The following is a 24,798-nucleotide window of genomic DNA, read 5'->3' as shown; positions in this document are numbered from 1 at the left end:
ACAACTTTTGTGCCCAGTGCTGGCTGCTCGAAAGTCATTGAGGAAAGCAATGTTCTAGTTGCTGGATTTGGCAAAAAGGTAGTGTAATAGATAATATTTCTAGAATCTGCTTTGATGGTTTCTAAAGTAATCAATATGTTTCTTAAGCCCCTGTACGAGCAGGGAACCTGAGTGTGGTCCTCAGCATTCACTTAAAACCCAGGCACAGAGCCAGGCGGCTGCACTGCCTTTAATCCCAGCTAGGGAGGCAGAGGCAGGCAGATCGCTGTGAGTTTGAGGCCATTCTGGTCTACAGAGCTAATTTCAGGACATCCTGGGCTACACAGAGAAATCCTGTCTTGAACTGCATCACTAAGCCCCCCTTCTCCCCCTCCCAGAAAAAAAGCAAACACAGCGACACACATATGTGCCAGCTCCACAGACAGGAGGATACTTGGGACTTGTTAGCCAATCAGTCTAGCCGAATCCTCTGGGAACTCTGTGTTTTGTTTCGTTTTCTTTTGTTTTTTCAAGGAGTTAGAAGACCTTTTACCAATTGCAAAGGGCCAGCAAGATGGCTGTAGCTGTCAGGCCTGACAACCTGAGTTCCATCTTCAGGACCCACAGAGTAGAGGGAGAGAACTGATTCCTAAAAATTTTCCTCTAACCTCCGTATATGAAAAATGTGTATGCACACCTATCCCTACCCCCATGCTAAACAAGCGCTCTAAGCGCTCTACCACTGAGCTAAATCCCCAACCCCCTAAAACCTATTTTTAATGATGGTTTTTAAATGCTTTAACCTCTGTTTTAGCCTATCACCCACCCACCCACCAGAGGTAGTGGAAAAGAAAGAATACAGGGGGGAAGTGGACCTGTTTAGAAATGTCTTGGGGCTGGGGATTTAGCTCAGTGGTAGAGCGCTTACCTAGGAAGCTCAAGGCTCTGGGTTCGGTCCCCAGCTCCGGAGGGAAAAAAAAAAAAAAAAGAAATGTCTTTGGAGCAACTCTTGTCTGGAAACCAGCAGTTCAGCTCACAGGTTAGCAGCAGCAGCTCGATATGCTCACAAACGCCTCACAAATAGACCAGCAATCCAGTTTGGTAGAGTTGGGATAGCAAACACATCAGCGGTGGTGGCACTGCCTAGCAGAGACAGCCAGGCTTCACCCTAGGCATGAGTCAGCAGGAGGAACCAGCAGGAATACCACAAGTTCTTGGCTGTGCTTTTCTCAGGGAAGCTGAGGTCAGTGCACAGGTAGCTCTATAAGCAAGCCAAGCTCTGTTTCTGCAATTCTGTGGAGTCCTACCTATACCCTCCAAGCATCACGTGCCAGCCGCGTGTCTTGCTTCAGCACGTGCGTCCAATCAGCCGGGGTCTGCAGAGTCCCAGCAAAGGCAGCTCGGCTGCACGATGTAAGGCAGACCAATACATGTGTGCTGTTAACAAAGAATCTTTCATCGTGTGTCCTTTCGCGAACTTGCTTTAGCAGGATATCTTTTCTCTTATGTCTGTTTCACCTAAATGGTCCTTCAGGAGTCTGCCTTAGTCTTTCACCTGTGTCCACTTAAGTTAAATGTTCCTCCACACGTTTGCCCCAACAAAACACCGTCCACCACAACTTTCCAAAGAACCCTTGAAGTTTCCACTTCAGGCATCTGTTTTTGTTGTTGTTTTAATCTCAAAATTGCATTGCCTTAAAAAATTTTAATTTACGGGGCTGGGGATTTAGCTCAGTGGTAGAGCGCTTACTTAGGAAGCGCAAGGCCCTAGGTTCGGTCCCCAGCTCCGAAAAAAAGAACCAAAAAAAATTTTTAATTTAATAATTTATGTATAAAGATATTTTGCCTATATATATATATCTGTGTACTTCATGCATGCCTAGTACTCACGCAGTCCAGAAATGGGGATTGGTGCACCTGAAACTGGAGTTACAGACAGTTGCGAGCTGCTGTATGGGTGCTAGAAAGCAAACCTAGGTCCTTTGAAAGAGCAACTGGAGCTCCAAACTGCTGAGCTGTCTCTCCAGCTCCTTATCCGTGTGTGTGTGTGTGTGTGTGTGTGTGTGTGTGTGTGTGTGTGTGTGTGTGTCTGTGTGTCTGTGTCTGTGTCTGTGTGTCTGTGTGTGTGTCTGTGTGTGTGTGTCTGTGTGTGTCTGTGTACCTAACACTGTGTTCATGTGGAGGACAAAGGCTAATGTTCAGAAGTTGTTTTTCCTGCCATGTGGGTCCCAGGGAACTTGGATCATCAGGCCTGACACCAAGTGTCCTTACCCACTGAGCTGTTTCACTAGGCCATACTTTTTTGTTGCTGTACATTTGTTTAGCATGGGGGTAGGGATAGGTGTGCATACACATTTTTCATATACGGAGGTTAGAGGAAAATTTTTAGGAATCAGTTCTCTCCCTCTACTCTGTGGGTCCTGAAGATGGAACTCAGGTTGTCAGGCCTGACAGCTACAGCCATGCATTGATATGATTTACCATTTTGTACCTCTTCCCAATTCATGTTCTGTGATATAATCTTAGAAGTTTAAAACCAACACGAGGGCTTTTTGGCTTTCAGCTCGGAGGAGGCAACGGTGCAACTTTCTTCCGTCGTCCCGAATCCGGGTTCATCCAACACCAGCCACCTCCACCATGCCGCCCGAGTTCGACCCCAACAAGATCAAAGTCGTGTACTTGAGGTGCACCGGAGGCGAGGTCCGCACCACATCTGCCTTGGCCCCTAAGATCGGTCCTCTGGGTCTGTCTCCCAAAAAAGTTGGTGATGACATCGCCAAGGCTACCAGTGACTGGAAGGGCCTCAGGATTACAGTGAAACTGACAATCCAGAACAGACAGGCTCAGATTGAGGTGGTGTCCTCTGCGTCTGCCCTGATCATTAAAGCCCTCAAGGAGCCACCAAGAGACAGGAAGAAGCAGAAAAACATTAAACACAGTGGAAATAGCATTTTTGACGAGATCGTCAACATTGCCCGGCAGATGAGACACTGGTCTTTGGCCAGAGAACTTTCTGGAACTATCAAGGAGATCCTGGGTACCGCGCAGTCTGTGGGCTGCAATGTGGATGGCCACCACCCTCATGACATCATAGATGACATCAACAGTGGTGCAGTGGAGTGCACAGCTAATTAAGAAGCAACAAGAAAATATTTAAATAAAAGATTATCTGATTTTAAAAAAGCCACAAGGGACAGATTTACACTATGCCAGTGAGCAAGTGCTACAAATCAAGGCCTTTCTTTCCTTCATCCTACTCCATAAGAGGTGGTGGCTGAGCATTGACAAGCATGCATACCATTGCTGAAAGTCAAAACTGAGGAGGAGGTAAGGGAGGGATGTGGGGTGGAGGACACTTGCAGACAGTAGAAAAAGACTGATGGCGTGAGCGGAAAGAGTAAAGGAATAGAATGATATGGACATTCCTGGATACCAATAATAGGAATTTAAAAGGAAAGGGCAGAGCTGCTGAGGTGGTTAGGTGTGTGTGTGTGTGTGTGTGTGTGTGTGTGTGTGTATAAAGAGACTGTGGTGAGGGGCTGGGGATTTAGCTCAGTGGTAGAGCGCTTACCTAGGAAGCGCGCAAGGCCCTGGTTTCGGTCCCCAGCTCCGAAAAAAAAGAACAAAAAAAAAAAAAGAGAGACTGTGGTGATTACTCCCCCCACCCCAAGCTGGGGACCAAACCCAGGGCCCCACTGAGCTAAATCCCCAACCCCTGTGGTGATTACTTTTAATTGTCATTTTGACTCAGTCTAGAATCACGTGGGAAGAGAGTTGCAGTAAGGGTCTGTTAGATCAGGTTGGCCTGAGGGAGATTATATTGATTGTATGTGAAGATCCAGGTCACCCTGGGGCAGTACCATTCCTTAGGCAGGGGGTTTGAGGACTGTGTAAGTTTAGAGAGGGCATGGAATGCAAGTTAGCTTACATACATTCCTCTCCCTCTCCCTCTCTGTCCCACCACCCTGACTTCTTTTTTTTTTTTTTTTTTTTCTCGGAGCTGGGGCACCGAACCCAGGGCCTTGCGCTTGCTAGGCAAGTGCTCTACCACTGAGCCAAATCCCCAACCCCCACCCTGACTTCTGACTATGGATGTAATCTGTGGGACTAGCCGTTTTCAAGTTGCCACCGCCTTGACTTCCCCACAATAATGGACTGTATGCAACCTGGAATTGTTATCTAAAGCAGATCCTGTCTTCACTAAGTTGCTTTTGTCAGAGTGTTTTTATCACAGCAGGAGAAATGAAGCTAGAACAGAAACATAATAAACAACTTAAAGGTGACAAAGTAACACAAAAAAGTTTCTAGAACTAAACTTGAAGGTTCTTAAACCGAGCCTGATAATCCAGCTCAATGAATGAAAAACTGCAGGTCAAGGCATGTCTTGCTGCCTTTTCAGAACACCAAAGATAGAGAAACCCTGTCCAGAAAAAACCAAAACCTAACAAACAAAAAGAATTATAGACTCAGACAGATTACCACATTAATCAAGTGAGGTGAGCAACCAAAGATATTTTGAAACAATTAAGATCTTTAATTTTTTTTTATCATCTTACCCTTTTTCAGAAAGTTACTGGAGAATGTGCTCTACTAAACTAAAAGAAAAATAAATACAGAATTCAGAACACAAGGGACTCACACAAGAGCTGAAATCCCAGGATGACAGTAAAGAGAAATCCCAGAATAACAGTTGTGCAATTGGCTTCCTATTCAACAGTTACGATCTTATTAGGAAGACATTGTGAATATTTGCAATTTGGACAGAGCATTAGAGACATTAATGCATCATGGGTACATAGAAAGCTTAATAAACCACATTTTGCAGTGACTGATCCCGGGGAAAACAAAAGGCTGGTAGAGGAAATACAGCTGCATTATACTACACAGGACTCCGTGAATAGTAGTTTTGATTCCGCAATAATGTAAATTAAAGTTTTATTTAGCCCACCATTGAGTTGCCGTTTGGAGTGGATTGGGGAAGATGAATGAAGGGCAGAATTGGCGAGGGACCAATGACAATACCACAGTTAGTGGAAACCAGACTCCCGCTGGTCTCTCTAAAAACAAAGTTTTCCTGCAATCTTGAGCCCCCTTCGGATTGATGAAGACTTCATAATCACCTGCTTTGGGGGAAGCGGCAGAGAGTGCTTTCCTCAACTGGGAGTTCCAGGAAGGGCCGCTTCTGGAAAGGCTGAAGCCCGGGCACCGCCCAGGGCCCCGACCTGAGCCTGCTTTCACAAGGATCTTGTGGCGGTGTGGCCCGGAGAGGCCGATCCGCCGCTCGCTCGCTCGGAGAAGGAGCAGGGCTGGGCCCGGGCGCCTGGACCGTGAATTGACCCTGTTGTCGCGAGCGCATTCGCGGGACCCAGGCCGGCGGGAGACTTCCGTAGGGCAGCGCCTGCCCCAGGAGGAAAGCATCAGTTCCACCCCTGCACCCCGAGCCGCGACACCCAGCTAAACCAAGACCCATCTGCTGTTCGCCAGTGCGGACTCCACGGGTCCTCTGCTCCCATTCCTACCACACCTTGACCTAGATCCCTCTCTCATCCCAGCCTCTCTCCCCAGCACACCTCAGGCCTGGACTCCTCTCCCATCTCAGCCTCATCCCCAGCCCACTTCAGACCGGACCTGTATCTTTCTCCCACCCCAATTTCATCCACACTCCACCTTAGACCTATATCCCTCTTCCGCCCCAGCCTTAGCTCCACCCCACCTCAGACTTGGATCCCCTTCCCAATTCTAAGCTTATCTAAATTATCACTTAAGACCCACATATCCTCCCAGTACCTCCCCTCAACCTCTCTTCAGGCATGAATCCTCTTCACCTCAGATCTTGATCTCTGTCCCCCATCATGGGCTTCTTCCACCCTCATTCCAGACCTGAAACCCTCTTCCATACCTAGGAGCTACCTCCATCCTCACCTTTGACCCTTTCTTCCCACCCTGGCCTGATTCTCTCCTCAGCGCTAGATCAGCCCTCAGCCCAAAGCGTGGCCCTCACTGACTTACCCTAACTAACTCCGCTGGCCTCATAGCCCGCAAAGGGTCTGCTCAAAGGAAATGCACAGGCAGGAGGGCTCTGCCGCACGCACGTTCCCCCACCCCCTCAACTCTCCTGTACTGTGTCTCTCAGCCCTGGCAGACTAGCAGGGTGTGTTCAGATCAAAGTGAGCCAGCCACACACACCCGGTTGGTTCTATGCCTAAAAGCGGGAGGGAGAGCAAGAGCTGTCAACCTGTGGAAAGGAGAAGGCTCCTGATGGGGGTGGAAAAGAACCCAGGGAACTAATAGGAGGGAGGGTAGTATCTGGGTAACACCAAGATGCTACACGTTGTTCTAAGGAACATCTAGAAATTTGGTGGCGAATCACTAGAAATACCTAGAGATGTTTCCTATAATGGCACAGAGAAGTTAAAAGATGAGAGAGGGAATGTAAGCCGGCAGGGAATGCTATTATTTTTTACAACCTCAGAACATTCATTGGCTTTTAAAACGAAAACGAATGTAACCAAAAACTGTTTAAAAGAACCGTCAGTCACCTTTGTTTACTCCAAGTCCTAGGTTTCCCAGCAAGCCCCCCACTTACGAGCTGTGTGATCTGGCCAAGTAACTTCATTTAGAGCCTGGTTTGCTTATCTGTTAAATGAGGGCAGTAACGCTCAGCTGCTTAAGAATTAATGACAAGGTAGGCAAAGTGCTTTGTGATGCCTGTGATGGGCACAAACTGGCTGTCCAATGAACCTTGTGAATGAAGTTATTCTAAATGAATAAGGCAGTTTGTAGTCAAAAAGCGGCCTCTTGTCCACAATACCTGTGTGTTGAAGAGCTGGGGTGGAGGCCATCCAATTTGAATGTGGGTTTTTTGAGCAAACCAAGTTGTAAAAGAGCGACCAATAATTGAGCTGCTTGGGTGAACAATTTGAGGTCTTTTAAAATGTTAATTTGTACCTGGACAGTTCCCAGGTTGTAGAGGCTTAGGGTGAAATGGGGGACAAAAAGGCACAGAATCTTCCAGAGGAACAAATCTCCTCATTATGAGAATCTCATTTCATCTTATAAAACGTGGTTTTCCTACCAAAAATGAATCTCAAGTTTCTTTAGGCAGAAAACAATTCTGACAATTAAAACTAACAATATCTAGAAGAAAAACAGAAGTATTTGCTGTGAGTTATTGGTGAGAAACTCAGGTAAAGTATAATTTCACCTTGATGTCCTAGCTGAACATAAAATGATACAGAACATGTGATTTGAACCACAGCTTAATTTCTAAGCTTTTCTTTCTTTAGACTATTAAATGTTTTCTTTGAATAGAAATTACAAAAAAAAAACAAACAAACCCCAATGTCTTCATTATATTATTTATATCAGCAACATTGTTCCCCTGATAAGGAATATGAAGGAATAGTCTGGGGAGCAATCCTCCAAGATTTATTTATCAATTAAACTTTATTTGTTATTGAATGTGTGGGTGCATAGTGTGTGTGTGTGTGTGTGTGTGTGTGTGTGTGTGTGTGTGTGTGTATGATATGTGGCCCTTCTGTCCTTCTGTGGAGGTTAGAGAACAACTCTGTGGGGCTGGTTCTTTTCTTCCACTTTACTTTTTCGGAGCTGGGGACCGAACCCAGGGCCTTGCTCTTGCTAGGCAAGCGCTCTACCACTGAGCTAAATCCCCAACCCTTTTCTTCCACTTTTACACAGGTTTCAGGGATCACATTCAGGAGGCCAGCAGAGCAGCCTGTGCCTTTATCTTGTTTATTTATCTTGTTTAAATACCCCCACAAGCTCCTAAAGCAGATACATAGTATCTGCTTTAATTTGCTTTTTAAAATTTTAACAGTGTGCGTTAGTGTTTCCATTTCATTGTGAATGTACCCACTTCATTGTGTGTGTATGCATCTACACACTGTTCTCTTCATTGCTGTCCTTCTTCCCTGTAGTTTTGGTTTTTGATAGCGAGTCTTTCTATGTAGTCCAGGCTGGCCTTAAAGTCATGCTGCTGCTGCTCCAGTCTCCTAAATGCTGGGATTATAGATGTGTACCACTGTATTGAACCTCATTCTCTTAACAGTTCTACAGTAGGGACGGTGGGGGGTGGGCTTTGTGGGTCAAGTGCTTATTACACAAGCATAAGGATCTGAGTTTTAATCTCAGCACTCACATAAAAAGCTAGGAGTTAGGCTGGAGAGATGGCTCAGAGGTCTTGAGTTCAATGCCCAGCAACCACATGGTGGCTCACACCATCTGTAATGGAATCTGATGCCCTCTTCTGGTGTGTCTGAAGACAGCTACAGTGTACTCATATACATAAAATAAATAAATCTTCATGTTAAAAAAAGGGGGGGGGGATGGCTGGAGAGATGGCTCAGCAGTTAAGAGCACCGACTGCTCTTCCAGAGGTCCTGAGTTCAATTCCCAGCACCCACATGGTGGCTCACAACCATCAGTAATGGGATTCAGTGCCCTCTTCTGGTGTGTCTGAAGACAGCTACATTGTACTTATATATAATAAATAAACCTTTAAAAAAAAAAAAAAGGTAGGTCGTGTGCACCTATACTGTACAAGTGCCACACACAATACACTCACTCACACAACTAGTTCCAACTAGTTCCACAGTACATACACCATCGTATACTTGTACTATGCAGTTACTATCGTGCTAGATAATTTTCCTCTTTTTTATTTTATTTTATTTTTTAAAGGACATTTTATTTATTATATATGAGTACACAGTAGCTGTTTTCAGACACACCAGAAGAGGGCATCAGATCCTATTCCAAATGGTTGTAAGCCACCACCATGTGGTTGCTGGGATTTGAACTCAGGACCCCTGGAAGAGCAGTTAGTGCTCTCAACTACTGAGCCGTCTCTCCAGCCCCTCTTTTTTTTTTTTTTTTTTTTTTGTTTAAACCATTACAAATAAATAGTGCTTCACTGACCCTTCTTGTACAGAACAGGTTTGGCAATGTTGGCATAGCTGGGCTTAAACCATGTGCATTTTAAAGTGTGGCTATGTATTGCCAAACTGTACTCAGAATAAATCACAGTGATCTTTTTATTTTTTTCAGAGCTGGGGACCGAACCCAGGGCCCTGTGCTTGCTAGGCAAGCGCTCTACCACTGAGCTAAATCCCCAATCCCAATCACAATGATCTTAACGTATCAATTATAATCACTAAAAGTTATGGGAATTTTTTTTTTTTTTTGAGACAGGGCTTCTCTGGGTAGCCCTGGCTGTGCTGAATTTGTGGGGTGAGGTTGGCCTCAAACTGCCTCCCGAGTGCTGGGATTAAAGGAATGCAATTAATACTACCATGCCCCACACATATGAGGACAGTTAAAAGGTAACCCTAGTGCTTAGTTATACCTTTAAGATCTATAATTAATAAAAATATCTTTAAGGGCTGGAGAGATGGCTCACTGATTAAGAGCATTTCTTGCTCCTAGAGTTTGAAATCCACATACCTATTTACAAAGACTTGCGATTTACAGAGAATTCTGGTTACAAGGGATCTGTTCTCTTCTGGTCTCCAAGGGAACTGCACACTCATGGTGCCCATACATATATGCAGGCAAAACACCCATAGGCATAAAATTTTAAAAATATCTTTAATGAATTTCAACTATGCTTAAGATACACTTTTTGCGAACTGTGTATCTTTTTTTTTTTTTTTAAGATTTTATAAGTGAGTATCCTGTCACTCTCCTCGGACACACCAGGAGAGGGAATCAGATTGTGTTGCAGATGGTTGTGAGCCACCATGTGGTTGCTGGGATTTGAACTCAGGACCTCGGGAAGTGCAGTCAGTGCTCTTAACCACTGAGCTATCTCTCCAGCCCAAGATACACTTTTTTTTTTTTTTTTAAAGATTCTTTTTTTTTTTTTTTTTTTTCCGGAGCTGGGGACCGAACCCAGGACCTTGCGCTTCCTAGGCAAGCGCTCTACCACTGAGCTAAATCCCCAACCCCCAAGATACACTTTTTAAGTTTCTAACAGTCTCTTGCTTTTGTCAAAATGTCAGATGCATATGGCAGCACATGCTTTGATGTTAACACGTGAGATTCAAAGGCAGACGGACCTCTATTCATTTAAGGCCAACTTGGTCTATGTATTTTTTTGTTCTAAAAATAAAAACAAACAGACACCATTCCCACAAAAAATACAGGCTATTGTTCAAAGTGACTGCATAGCAATCTGTTTCTGTAAATCTCAGCTTCAAATTTGTCTAAAGCAAAGTGTATTCACGTTGAAAGTGGCCTGACTTGCCATATACCTTGCTATTTCCCCTTTCTCTTTTTTTAGAAAGTAAATGGTCAAAGTAATACTAATAAAAATTAAATGTTTAGCTGGTGGCAGTGGTTTATGCCTTTAATCCCAACATTCTGGAGGCAGAGGCAGTTGGATTTCTGAGTTTGGGGCCAGCCTGGTCTACAGAGTGAGTTCTAGGACTACATAGTGAGTTCTAGTAGTTCTAGAGCTACACAGAGAAACCCTGTTGCAAAAAAATTATATATATATATTTACATATATAAATTATATATAAATAATGAAAAAAACAAAAATTGAGAAAATGATATTTTATCATTATACACGACTATGTAATATAGTACAAAGTGACATAAAGACCCTGGAGTTGGAAAGCTGGTTTGTTTTTCCAGTTTCAGCTCTGTGATACTTTTTCTTTTTGCAGGATGGATAAGTAAATTCAATTTCCTGGGTATTAAAGTATCAGGAATCATAAAAATACATTTAGCTCAGTGGTAGAGCGCTTGCCTAGCAAGCACAAGGCCGTGGGTTCGGTCCTCAGCTCTGAAAAAAAAAAAAAAGAAAAGAAAAAAAAGAAAGGAAATGTAAACAAAAATAATTAAAAAAATAAAAATAGGGCTGGAGAGATGGCTCGGTGGTTAAGAGCACCGACTGCTCTTCCAGAGGTCCTGAGTTCAATTTCCAGCAACCACATGGTGGCTCACAACCATCTGTAAAGAGATCCGATGCCCTCTTCTGGTGTATCTGGTGTATCTATATATAAGTACAGTGTACTTATATATAATAAGTGAATAAATATTTAAAAAAATAAAAATACATTCATTGATTTTTTAAAAACTGCACTTGACAGTAAAGTGTACAAGCCCAACAAGGTTCCATTGCCTCCAAAGGGAATTGGGACCGTTTGGAAGCGCACTGTGATGTGGAGTTTGGGACTGGGCATGTGTTTGTGTGGTTTACTTAAACCAGCTGTGTGGTGCTAATGTTAATTAGATGTATTAGCTAATTAGAATAAAGTGATTTTATTTTTAAAAAAAGAGTAGGTTTCACTATGACATTTTCAGACATAAATATAACTGTACTTTTGCTTGTGACCACCCCACCCCTTGTACTTTCTCTTGACAAACCTAAGGGTTCGAAAGAGCATTTTATCCTGTGCTTTGTAATAAATGTTCAAAGCTTCATGGGCTCCACTTGTCTTGGGCTTTGAAGATCATCTCGGATGTGTCATTTGGCAGAAAGTATGAAAACAAATGCCCTTGCTCTTTGTATGTGTATGCACCCCAGTGTTTGTGGGAGAGGCTTGAGAGTTGCAGAGAACATGGGTGTTGCCTTGTTTGGCAGTCTGGCATGATTGTAAATTAATACAGAGAATGTCAAAGGCACAGAGCTTCAAGAGACTTGGATTCCAAAGAGGTCAAAATAGGACCTCAACCTGTAGGCGTTTTGTGGACCTCAGTCCAGGGTCCGCTTACTAATAGGGCTCACTGAATCTTTTTTTTTTTTTTTTTTTTGGTTCATTTTTTCGGAGCTGGGGACCGAACCCAGGGCCTTGCGCTTCATAGGTAAGTGCTCTACCACTGAGCTAAATCCCCAGCCCCAGGCTCACTGAATCTTAAGCCTTCTTTCAGTTTCTGTGTTCTTCCCTTCCTCCATGGTCTACGTCTATCCTAAACTGCATAGTTCCTACTGTGTGTTTTGCTTCCTCAGAATGTTCTCTTGTCAGCTGGGCAGGCATGGTGGCTCATGGTGTAATCCTAGCACTTGAGATGCTGGGGGAAGGAGATCATGGCTGAAATCAAAACCACAGCTGTCTCCAAAACTAAGAATAACCAACTTTCCTCTCTAAGACCCTGTCTCTCTTAGGATTTTTTTTTTTACTGTAAATAATACATCTCTATCAAATAATTTTCTTTTTACATTTTTTTCTTCTTCTAGACTTGAGAGACTAGACCCACCAGAGTTGTACACCTGCCTTTATCTTTTTCTTCTAGCTTTTATTTTCTGTTCTGTTTCGTTTTGTTTTTCTGAGACAACATTTCTTGTGTAGCCCCAAGATCTGCCTGCCTCTGCCTTCCAAGTGCAGGGATTAAAGGTGTGCAGCGCTACCACCTGGCCTATTTATTCTTCCTAAAAGAAGTTTACATTTATTTGTGTGTGTGTGTGGGGGGGGGAGGCATACATGCTAAGGCTCCATGTGCACAGAGGGGAAGGACATATTCAGAGCATAAGAATGGGATTTAAGGATAGAACTCAAGTTGTCAGGCTTGGCAACTGTTGAGCCATCTTGAAGACTTCCCCCAACTGGTCTTGAATGAACGTGCCCAAGTGATGCTCTTACCTCAGTCTCCAAAGTGCTGGCATCTCAGGTGCGGGCTGCCACCATGGCACCACAACGCAGTTTGGAATGAGCACATCAGGAGCTTGAGTCTGTGTGTCTGTGTGCATAGATATATGTTAAATCATATTGTATATGGCAGTGTTAGACAACGTGCTCTGTCACCGAATTATAGTCACAACTCTACACACATATTAAATTTGGAATGCTGCTAAGATTTCCAAGTGGAGATGTTGAATATACAGTTGAGTATACTAGTGTAAGTCTGGAACTTAGAATTGGTGTTCCATGTTTGAAAGTTAGATCCATATTGTCCAACCTGGGAATTACCAACTACATGTGGCAATAAAAATAGAACAAATCGGGGTTGGGGATTTAGCTCAGCGGTAGAGCGCTTGCCTAGCGAGCGCAAGGCCCTGGGTTCGGTCCCCAGCTCTGAAAAAAAGAAAAAAAAAATAGAACAAATCAAGTGAGATCTAAAATGCAGCTTCTCGTGCACCTGGTGAGGTGGGTAAAGGCACTAGCCATCGAGCCTCACAGACTGAGTTTGGTCCTGGAGATCCACACAGTGGAAGAAGAGAACCCACACCTGTATAGTCTCACTGACCTCCTCCATGTGCCGTGGGATGAGAGCAGGATGGTGGTGTGTGCAAACATACAAATTTACAAACTGGGGTTGAGATTGGTGGTACTCTCGTTTAACCCCAATCTTTGGAAAGTATAGGCAGTCAGATCTCTGAGTTTGAGGCCAGCCTGGTCTACAGAGGGAGTTCCAGGAGGACCAGGGCTATACAGAGAAACCAGTGTCTCGAAAACAAAAAACAAATTAAAAAAATATTAACCATTCCTTTAACTTTAGAAAAAAAATGTTTTGAGATAGGATCTCACTATGTAGCCCTCACTGGTCTGGAACTTACTATATAGACCAGGCTGACCTCGAACTCACAGATATCTGCCTGCCTCTGCCTCCTGAGTGCTGGGATTAAAGGTGCACACCACTGTACCCAGCATTAACTGATACTTAAAAAAAAGATTTATTTATTTATTCTATATAAGTACACTTAGCTATCTTCCAACACACCAGAAGAGGTTATCAGATCTCATTACAGATGGCTGTGGGCCACCATGTGGTTGCTGGGAATTGAACTCAGGACCTCTGGAAGAGCAGTCAATGCTCTTAACCACTGAGCCATCTCTCCAGCCCCCACCCCTTTTAAATTGATACTTTTAAAAAATTCAGTTTCGGGGCTGGGGATTTAGCTCAGTGGTAGAGCGCTTACCTAGGAAGCGCAAGGCCCTGGGTTCGGTCCCCAGCTCCGGAAAAAAAGAACCAAAAAAAAAAAAAATTCAGTTTCTCAGCTGTTCTAGTCAATTTCACATACTCAAAAGACACATGTGGCTAGTGGCTTCTATATTGGTAATGTAGCCAGAGAATATTTCCATTTTTACACATGGAAGATCAGGCATGCTAGCACTTGGGACGTGAAGGTGGGAAGATGGCCAGTTTGAGGACAGCCTGGGCTATACTGTCAGACTCTGTCTCAAGACAACATAAAATAAACATTAGTTGGGGACTATGGAGATGGCTCAGTAGGTAAAAGTCTTGAAAGCATGAGCACATAAGCCTTAGGAGCAGTGTTTGGATGCTCAGAAAAGCTTGGTAGATCTGGTGGCCCCAGCCCAGCTGTCATCCCATCCTTAGAAATCTTCAAAGCAAGCTCCAGGTTTAACAGGAGACCCTGCCTCAGTGTATAAGTTGAAGAGTGATGGAGGAAGGTTTCAATGTTAACCTTGGCTTACATACAAGCACACACACAGGCTTATGCACCACAGACTGTAACCTACTTCGTATCAATGTTTTTTGGACTGAACTTGTGGTATTGAGGCTACCAAGACTAGGTCTAATGGGAAGCAGAGTGGGATGGAGGCAAAAGAATTCCCCTTGTTCTTTTCTTGTACATTGTGAATGGGAGCAGAGGTAACAATTTAGGTTTAGAGAAATGGATACTATGTCTCCCACCTCTAGTTTCTTTGGATGATAAAAATCAAATCTGGTATTCACTTTCAGGTCTTTGGAAGTTTTGTCCAGGAAAGATTTAAAAGCATAGCACATAGTTTTGATTGTAACTGAGTAAGCTGGAAAAAAATAATACTTGAAGTGAATCAGGTGTCGTTTTTGGGAGAACACATCCACACACCGACAATTGCTAGGTTTAGAAGTCAGTTGTTTTGGAATATGGATTTAAAAGATGTCATTTAGCTTTAATAGTTCAGTTGTTTACCTAAACTGCTCTATTCTTGTTCTTCTTTTCTCACCTGTTCCTCCTTCTCTTATTTATTTATTTTTTATCTATTTATTATTTTTGTTTACAAAAGAATAATGTAAAAACTACAGGAAAATGACACAAAACTATTTTTTCCAACGAAAAGAAAACCTTTGCATTTATATGTGCTGAACTACAATAACTTAAAAATGTGAGGATTTAATTAGGAGGGGAAAAAAACTTTAAGAAGTAGATAGATAGAATCCATTAGGATCTCACGTTGTCTCCGCTCCTGCAGTTAAAGACTGCGTCATTATTTCCATATGCTTACCGCCTAATTTCCAGGGCTTATTAGCTGGTTGTAAAAACTTGCTCCAGTCGAAGTTTGGCAACCTGACAAGGCTGAGTGCCAGAAGTAATTTACTATCCACTGCAGTTTGTGGAGCAAAAGGGGGTGTAAATAAGAGAAAAAGAAATGAAAACTTACTGGCTCCAAATATTTTAATTTGGGTAACGGATGTCGCCCAAAACTTGGACGCTTTCGTTTTCCACGGTGTTAGATAACATTGAAAGGGGCAGATGTTCCACTGTGGAATCAACCCGAGGTCTCTGAAGTTCTTAGCCATCAAAGCCCCGTGTCTGTGTCTGTCCCTTATGCCAGACTTTGAAGTCCTTCGAGGTTCTCTGTGTGGGAGAAGCAGGCAGGGGGACTTTGAACAATGTGGGGGGATGGGATTCCAGGTGGTTTGCCTCTTATTGTGTCTGAAATTAGGTATTTTTCTTTTTCAAATAATGACAGGGGGGGCGCGGGGGGGGCGACTGGCATTTCTTTCTTTGCTATTTCAAGTCACTGAGCCCCTCTATGAACTTTATCTTCAGATGTACAATGTGACCATCCCAAAGAAAAGCTCAAGTTTATTTCCAAGTTTTCATTCAAGTTCGTTAAAGGCAGGAATAGCTGTTTTAGCTTCTGGTTAGTATCCCGATGATGGTGGGTTCCTTGTGAGATTGTATCAGGACCTTAGCAGAAGGCTGTTTTCCACACTGGCTCATCAACACCAAAACGGGTACTGCCCCTTGAAGGCCATGGGTGGTCAGAATCCATCTTTCTGGCATCTCTTTCTCTTGGTGATTGGGACAGGGATCATGAAAATCTATATTAAAATAACCACTTGACTTGGGAGCTGGTTCTGTGGGTAAAATGCTTACTATACAAGGATGAGCATCTGAGTTTGAATCCCCAGAAACTGGAATCCCTAGAATTCATGTAAAGTACCCACCTGTCACCCAGGTTCTACAGGAGTGGAGACAGGAGAATCCCTGGAAACTCAAGGGCCAGGTAGTTTGTTTCAGGCCTCAACTGAAAGAAAGTGGAAGGCAGGGCCCAACACCTGAAGTTATCTGTCATACATAGATGGCTCCACATACTCATACAGACAAACACACATCATTCACACAAACGTACGTCATATACACAAACACACATACATCATAAACAAATATACATCATACATACCAACACATATCATACATATATCATACACACATCGTGTGCACATTATATACACAAAAGATTAAAGTAAACAACTACTTAAAAAGCCAAGCACACGGGAGCTGGAGAGATGGCTTGGTATGGTTAAGAGCACTTGCAGCTCTTGCAGAGGACTTCCCACATGGCAACTCACAACTATCTGTATGTAACTCTAGTCCTAGGATATCTGCCACCTTCTTCTGGCTTCCTCAGGCATCAGACACATAAGTGGTGCACATACATAGATGTATGCAAAATATTCATGTATAAATAAATAAATAAATAAATAAATAAATAAATAAGTAAGCCAAGCACTGTGGCCAGTAGTCCCAGCACTTGGGAAAATACTGGCAGAAGGATTAGGAGTTCAAGGTCATTCTTGGCTATATTAGCAAGTTATATGAAATACAATGCAAAATTCATTTAAATGTTTTAAATGTTTTAGAGAAGAAGGATGATCATTTTTCCTTTCCATTTCTTCTTCCCTTCTTTTTTTTTTCCGGGGGTGGGGGGGGTGGTGGGCTGTTTCTGAGGATTGAGCGCAGGACTGTCTGCATTTTAACTCTAGTGCACTGAAGAGATGTCCCTCCCACAATTTAGTAGGTGTTTTCAGCCTCCTTAGTTTGATATAGCAACAACGACAACAACAGCAGCAATAATAAGAGAGAGCTGGGTGTGATATTGCAGGCCTTTAATCCCAGAGCTGGGGAGGCAGAGGTAGATGGATCTCCGAATTGGAGGCCAGCCTGTTCTACGAAGAGAGTTCTGAGACAGCTTGAGATGCATAGAGACTCCCTGTCTCAAAAACAAAAACAAAAGACAAAAAACAAAACAACCAAACAAGCAAATAAAAGGCCACCTGCCTCTGCCCCCCCAAGTGCTGGGATTAAAGATGCTCACCACCAGGGTCAGCTAAATGAATAAACACTGAGCTGGTGAGATGGTTCAGCCTTTAAAGACTAGGCTCACAAGCAAAAATAAAACATTCATGTGAAGTGATTAGGTGGATTGACCCATAAAGGTTTCAGCCATGCTCACAGTACAGCTCACAGTACCGGGCACACAGTGAGACAGCAGTTATTATGATAGGCTTAGGTGAAAAGGTGATTTTGCGGTTGTTTTTATGATAGTAATTCTTAGGGCAAGATAAATACAATAGCTAAATCTCAAAGCAACAGTGGAGAGCATAGTCGATTTAAAAATTGTAGTTAGCTCGTTACTCTCTGTCAAATTTGCCTGGATATGAAGGACTACAGTCTGTCAGGGTTTGTTGACTTCCTTGTACTTAAAGAAATTTTGTAAATGCCTTACACTCGCACATTTATTTGTTGATCTTTTATTACTATCTAGGTATTTCTCTGCCCTTCAGTGTTGGGGACTTCCTGTCGATACTGAAGTTTATTCACAGTCATCTCCATCCTGACCAATAACAAGTCCTGCGTTACTGTTACCAAAAAATCGCATCTTTAATTTACATACATGATTTCTTTCCACTTCTCGGATCTTAGACCTAGAGGGCTGAGAAATGATGAAGCCCACATCAACCTGTGTCAGTTCTGAGATCAGTGGGAGAAGATGTGAAAACAGAAAGAAGCAAGGAACTGGGTGGATCTGGGTAATTGAAGTCTAGTTCCCTCTCATAAATCACGTAGAAGATCGAGGTAATGATGTGAGTGTTCTAACAACAGGTCTAGCAAGAAGCCATTCGTTTGGCTCTTTATCATCTTCCAGGATTAACAGAGAACGGAACCACAGATTTTTTTTTTTTAGGTTGTAGCAATTATACAGCAATGTTGTTTCCAAGGTGGGTTACAGGATGGTTCTTCTTAGAAATGCTAATTTGCTTGGACAATATGGTAAGGAAGATTGGTGTAAATATTGATTCATTTCACCAACCTTCAAACTTTTCTCTATCAAAGTCCCCTTTTCTAAAACAAATGACAGTTTCTATTTACCCAGTGCCTAATATTTTGAAATATTTTTTCTACTTAAGTCAACATGTTTATTTTTTAATTTTAAAATCGTGTGTGTATTCACGTGGGCAGGCACACGCGCCGTTGAACGCTTGTTGAGGTCAGAGGATAGTTTGCCAGGAGTCAATTCTCTCCTACCGAACTTAGGTTGCCAGGCTTGGTGGCATGATGGCCCTAATTATTTAAATAATAAATTATTTCTCTCTCACCATTTTAAAACGAACCAGCCATTCAGAGGCTTTCATTGGCATGTGAAAATGCACTGTTACCACACTGGTTTCGTGAAGCTGGCAGACTGCTGAGGGCAGCTGGTCCGTAGTCTTAGAGCCTCATCGAATTTGCATAATTAACAATATCATCTTCAATTACACTTTTTAGTTTTCAGGGTTCTCGATGACGGGAACATGACAAAAACAGATGACTTTCAGTAGGAAGCGTACGGACTTCAGGCTCCTTTCAGGTATTCCCCCAAGGAGCTTTTTCCGGTCTCCCTGGCGCGAGGATTTGGCCCCGCCCCCAGCCCCGCCCCCGCAAAAGATGTGTCTCAGACCGGAAGGGGTTCAGGCTGCAATCTTCTAGTCATCCACAGGGAGGCGACAGCGGCTTCGATAGAAAAGAGGATGTTCCCAATGGCGGAAGCGGAAAAGGCGGGACTTACGAAGCACGTTCAGTCAATCACTAAGAGTTAGCCTGAAGGCTGGGAGGTGAGCGCTTTCAACGCGTGTTCTTCGCTGGTCTGCTTGTGAAGTTCCAGCCTCATGGCGGAGATAATTCAGGAACGCATAGAAGATCGAATTCCGGAGTTGGAACAGCTGGAGCGCATCGGACTCTTCAGTCGTGCGGAGATTAAGTGAGAGGATCAAGGAAGAGGAAGGACTGGGGCAGTCTTAGGGGAGCTTCGGGCGAGTGTGTGGCGGGGACAGGCGTGCGGACTTTTCAGAGCTTGTTTTTAACTACTGTGCTAGAAAAGGGAAAAGCTCGTTGCTGGAATTTGAGGACGGTCAGAGTTCAACTTTAACGTATTGTAAGATGATCCATCAGTCTGTTTACCCATCGGTCAGACTGACAGTGACCCAGTGTCAGGGTCTTGGGGCCGTAAGGTGATATAGGCAGGATTCTAGCCCATCAAGGACTACTGGGCAATGTGAATGGCAGGAAAATTCAGATTTAAAAAAATGGTTATAGTTTAAAAGTTCGGGATATACAACTTTAGATATTTGAGTATGGCGCCATAGAGGCCTAGGGGGAGTGGGTAGGTCTTCCTAACTAAACTTGTAGACTGGAGACCATTTAATTCATTACATATGCTTCTTTAGAGCTCTGCCACAGTTCCCGGAATATAGTTGGCACTCGGTAACTTGGTAAAAATCAATTACTTTTAGTGATTTTCTGTGACAGTTCACTTTACCATGACTCTAGCTGAAAGTACAGTAATGGGAGTGTAGGATCCCCAAAGTAAACATTAGGAAACCTAGTGAGGACTCTTAGGAAGTGCTAAATGTAGCCATGAATGGGGGCACCAGCCTTCAATCCCAGCACTTGAGAGATTGAGGTAAGCCGATCCCTGTGAGTGCTAGGCCAGCCTGGTCTACAGATCGGGTTCCAGAACAGCCAGGGGTCCACAGAGAAACCCTGTCTGGAAAAACAGAAGGAGGTGGGGTGCTAAATATGTGGCCATTCTTAAAATATCGTCTTGCATATCCTAGAACACATATATGCACACTCCTTTGTAGTAATGTTTAGGTAGAGACAATTTAGGTTTTAATTTAGGGTAGAGATTTGGTTAACATAAAGACCTAAGCTTTGAGGCTAAGAGCATTGCAGAGTGCCTGCTTAGTGTATAAATAACAAGCATTAGGCTTTCTTTCCTTGGCTGATGGGAATAGCAATGATCCTGGCCACTGAGGTGATTCTCCTGAACGTTTGAGGCTAAATGTGGATGTTCTTAACAGCACAGAGGTAATTGTGTAAGAGAATGTGTGCTTTGCCCATGGGAGATACCTGTGTTCAGGAACTACATGATTCTGTTAAATGTGTGTTTTCCATATATCCCAAAGTTTAACTTCTCAGATGTTCCCATGTAATTGGTTCTCTCTGCAGGGCTATCATCAAGAAGGCTTCTGACCTAGAATACAAAATACACCGGAGAAACCTTCACAAGGAAGACTTTATCAGCTATGTTCAAGTGAGTGAGACTATAGCTTTCCAGTCCCTTCAAGAATTTTAAATCAGTGATGGGCTTCACAGCGGTTTTCTACAGAATTCCAGAATTCTATGGTTGTGCATTTTTTTTTTTTATATATTAGGATCGGAGATGATTGTGTGGAGTGGCATTACCCAATAGGGCTTAGTCCTTGTCAGAGTAAACTTTTTTCTCCTGTTGGGTCAGTAGATCAGAGACCTCGTCGTGTGTCAGGATTTTAGCAGGGATCTTGCCTCTTTTTTTTTTTTTTGTTCTTTTTTTTTTTTTTTTTGTTCTTTTTTTCGGAGCTGGGGACCGAACCCAGGGCCTTGTGCTTCCTAGGTAAGCGCTCTACCACTGAGCTAAATCCCCAGCCCCGGATCTTGCCTCTTGAGTGGGCCTGCTAGAGGAGTAGGAGTTTGACAACGGCAGGCGGCTGGAAGGTGTGTAGAGCGCTTGCTTAGCACGGTCAGCCTGCAAAGGAGGTTTGCTTCAAGATTCTTCCATCTTCTCAGTGGGCAACAGAGTGAGAAGGAGATTAGACATACAGGATGAATTGTCAAAGGAGGGAGAACGGCTACTAGGTACAGGTTCAGAACCAGAAAGACAGGAAAAAAATTCTTGTGTGTGTGTATCATGTGGTGTGCAGTATCTGCAGAGGCCTTAAGAGAGTGTTGAATCTGGAACTGTAGTTACAGGTGGTTGAGAATGTGGGTTCTGGGAACTGAACTCCAGTCCTTTGGAATAACAGTCACTGAGCCATCGGCTTCAGCCCCCAGAAAGGTAAAATGTTAATAATAATAAAAAAGCCATGATGGTCCATGCCTGTAATCCTAACATTCAATGAGGCTAGGACAGAAGGATCTTGAGTTTGAGATTCAACACACAGTGAGACTTGTCTCATAAAAAAAAAACAAAACAAAAACAAAAGACTTTGCTTTGCTGGGTCTGATGGCTTGCACTTGGAGTCTGAGGCAGGAGAATTTTAAGTCTACCTGGTTTTCACAGTGATAATCCTGTCTCTGAGAAGAGGATAGGTCAGATGAGATGGCCTAGCCAGCATATTGATTGCTACGCATTCCTGACAACTTGAGTTTGATCCTTGAAACCCACACTAAAAGTAAAAAGCTGGGGCAGGTATGGCAGCACATGCCATTAGATAACTATTCAGGAGGCAGAGTTAGAAAGAGCTTTGTGGGGATTGGGGATTTAGCTCAGTGGTAGAGCGCTTGCTAGGCCCTGAGTTCCATCCCCAGCTCCGGAAAAAAAAAAGAAAGAAAGAGCTTTGTGAGTTGAAGCCAGCCTGGTTTACAAGAGTTCCAGGCAAGCCAGGACTTCACAATAGACCCCATCTGGGGGTGTGTTGGGGGGTAGATGCAGTGATGAACACCTATAATCTCAGTGTTCCTATGGGACCAGAAGAGATGGGAGCCAGAAAGCTTGCAAAGGGTCTGGAGAGATGGCTCAGAGGTTAAGAGCACTGCCTGCTCTTCCAGAGGTCCTGAGTCAAATCCCAGCAACCACATGATGGCTTCCAACCATCTGTAATGAGATCTGATGCCCTCTTCTGGTGTGTCTGAAGACAGCTACAGTGTACTTATATATAACAAATAAATAAATCTTAAGAAAAAAAAAAAAGAAAAGAAAAGCTTGCAAAAGATGGGTGGTGGGCGGCCTGGAGTAAGCAGCATGGCAAAAATGAGAGACCCTGCTTCAACATGGTGGATAGAGGGAACTGACTCCTGAAAGTTGCCCTCTGACTTCCATAGCTGTACTGGCACATGCATACCCCACCCACGATAATAATAAATAAAATTGAATGATATATGAAAATTGGCCAAAAATATGTATTTATATAATATATATCAATACTATACATAATATACATATACACACATATGTATACACATGTGTGTATATATATATGTATGTATGTGTGTGCGTATATGTATGTGTATGCGTATATGTATGTGTATGTATGTATTCATATGAACAAAGAGGGCCTACCTCAGAAATCAAATTTGAACTAAGAGTGATAAAGACAATTGTAGAGGACATTGCAGACTGGGCTTTGAGGCTACATGTTTTGAAAATACCTGATTTACACTTACCAATTCACTATATTACGCTTTTTTTTATTTTTATTTATTTATTTTTTTTGAGACAGTCTCCCTATGTAGGCTTTGCCTGTGGAGACCGGGCAGATTCTCCCGCTTCCCTGTGCCTGTGCTGTACCACTTCCAGCCTGTTTCCCTTCAGCTCACTTACACAGGACTCTCAGGGGTGTTGGGAAGGCGACAGTGTAGGAACCTTGATGTAAAGGAGTCAGAACCAGGGAGGGGGAGTCTTAGAGAAGTGGAAATGCTCTCCCTTCTCCCCATTGGAAGAGCCGCCATTCTAGGGACTCTAGTGGATTAGCTTTAGAGTATAATTAGATTAAAACACACAGACACATAGCATTTGGGTGGCAGAGATAAGTGGGTTTCTGTTGAGTTTGATGGCAGTCTGGTCTACGTTGTGACTTCCAGAACAGCCAAGGATACATCATGGGACCCTGTCTCAAAACATACCCACAAGCACCTCTTACATGCTCATCTACCTATCTGCATTCAGTTTTACTGACTTGCCATGACACAAGTGGCATTAATTACATTTTTTCTTTTCTGTGGTTATGAATCAAACCTAGGGCCTCATGGATGCCAGGCGAGTATTCTACCACTAAAGGTTACATCCTTAACTCTTGTTTCTAATTTTTATTTACTTGATTTAAGAATAATATTTATTTAATATATATAAGTACTCTGTAGCTACCTTCAGACACACCAGAAGAGGGCATCAGATCTCATTACAGATGGTTGTGAGCCACCATGTGGTTGCTGGAATTTGAACTCAGGACCTCTGGAAGAACAGTCAGCGCTCTTAACCTCTGAGCCATCTCTCCAGCCCCCTGTTTTTTGTTTTTTTGGTTTTTTTTTTTTTTTTTTCTTTTTTTTCGGAGCTGGGGACCGAACCCAGGGCCTTGCGCTTGCTAGGCAAGCGCTCTACCACTGAGCTAAATCCCCAACCCCTGTTTTTTGTTTTTTAAGACAGGTTTTTTTTTTTTTTTTTTTTTTTTTTTCTGTAGCCCTGGCTGTCCTGGAACTGTCTCTAGTCCAGGCCAGCCTTAAATTCTGTTATCTGCCATCTCCTGAGTGCTGACTGAGTTAAAGGTGTCTGTTCCCACCACTTGACTCTAATTTTTAAATATTTCTTTCCACAAGTATTTATTTAGATGGGGTATGGGCACATACCCTGTTATGCATGTGGAAGTCAGAAGACAGCTTGTGGGGTTCAGTTCTACCCCGTGCTTAAGCTTAGGTCTTAGGTATGCCAGTAAGAGCCTTTACCTGCTGACCCATCTTAAAGTCCCACCAACCCTTGGTTTTTGAAACAGGATCGCACTGTGTAGCACAGGCTGGCTTCACATCATTCACACATCTCATGTTCCTAAGTGTTAGGATAAAGCATGTGTCATGGGGCTAGAGAAATGGCTCAGTGGTTAAGAGAGAACACTGACTGCTCGTCCAAAGGACCCAGTTTGGTTCCCAGCCATATGGTGGCTTGCAACTGTTTGTAACCCTTGTTCCATGGGGGATCTAATGCCATTTTCTGGCCTCTGGATGCTGCATGTACATGGTGTACCGACATGTGTGGGCAAAACACTCATACACTTAAAAATGAAATGAGAACAAAAAGATGTGTCACCATGTCTGGTGGGGGCTGTACTTTTCTTTCTTTTTTGGCGTTTTGGGACAGGGTTTCCGTGTATAGCCATGGCTGTTCAGGAACTAGTTCTGTAGTCCAGGCTAACCTAGGACTCAGAAAGATTTGTTCACCTGCTTCTGCTTCCTGAGTGTTTGGATTAAAGGTGTGCACTACCACTCCTGCTGTACTTTTATTTCTAATACACATCTGCAAAGTAAAGCTTTGATATAGCTGCGTGGTCAGCTACATGGGATTGTAGGCTTGAAATGTCTCATGAGCCAATTTTTTGTTTTCTTTTTCTTCAGTAGTTATAATTGGATCCAGACCTTTGGTCATGTGCTCTACAAAATAGTTTTTACTATTTCACTTCTTCGAAGAGCTGGGGATTTAACTTGACATTGTGTTTTCTGAAGCTGGGGCTAGCTGAGATGGTGGAGTGCTTGCCTAGTATGTACGAAGGCTGCTTCTATCCCAAGCTCTGTTGTGGCGGCACACGTGTGTAATTCTAGCACTCCTGAAATCC

At 43.3% G+C, this 24,798-nt stretch overlaps 2 protein-coding genes across 2 annotated transcripts in view; both read left to right on the top strand.

Moving 5' to 3' along the window:
- The first annotated feature begins 2,539 nt into the window (after positions 1–2,539).
- On the top strand, positions 2,540–3,114 carry LOC120095270 (60S ribosomal protein L12-like). Its single transcript, XM_039087642.2, has one exon. It carries the CDS (start codon positions 2,617–2,619, stop codon positions 3,112–3,114), a length of 498 nt encoding a protein of 165 aa, XP_038943570.1. The 5' UTR covers positions 2,540–2,616.
- Positions 3,115–19,018: 15,904 nt separating this feature from the next.
- Utp6 (UTP6 small subunit processome component) overlaps positions 19,019–24,798 on the top strand; it is a 30,676-nt gene continuing 24,896 nt past the window's right edge. Inside the window, exons 1-2 of the mRNA NM_001398803.1 lie at positions 19,019–19,199; positions 20,450–20,534. Of these exons, the coding sequence (NP_001385732.1) occupies positions 19,108–19,199; positions 20,450–20,534 (177 nt within the window). The 5' untranslated portion in view covers positions 19,019–19,107. The remainder of the gene's footprint in view (positions 19,200–20,449; positions 20,535–24,798) is intronic.

This window comes from Rattus norvegicus, chromosome 10 (genome assembly GCF_036323735.1).
Source record: "Rattus norvegicus strain BN/NHsdMcwi chromosome 10, GRCr8, whole genome shotgun sequence".
NCBI classification, from domain to species: domain Eukaryota; kingdom Metazoa; phylum Chordata; class Mammalia; order Rodentia; family Muridae; genus Rattus; species Rattus norvegicus.
The sequence above is the reverse complement of the archived record's forward strand: the minus strand, read 5'-3'. Positions and strand labels throughout refer to the sequence as shown.

What these genes read in the sequence shown, in the direction of transcription:
- LOC120095270 (XM_039087642.2), top strand. Translation starts at nt 2,617, where the DNA reads ATGCCGCCCGAGTTCGACCCCAACAAGATCAAAGTCGTGTACTTGAGG.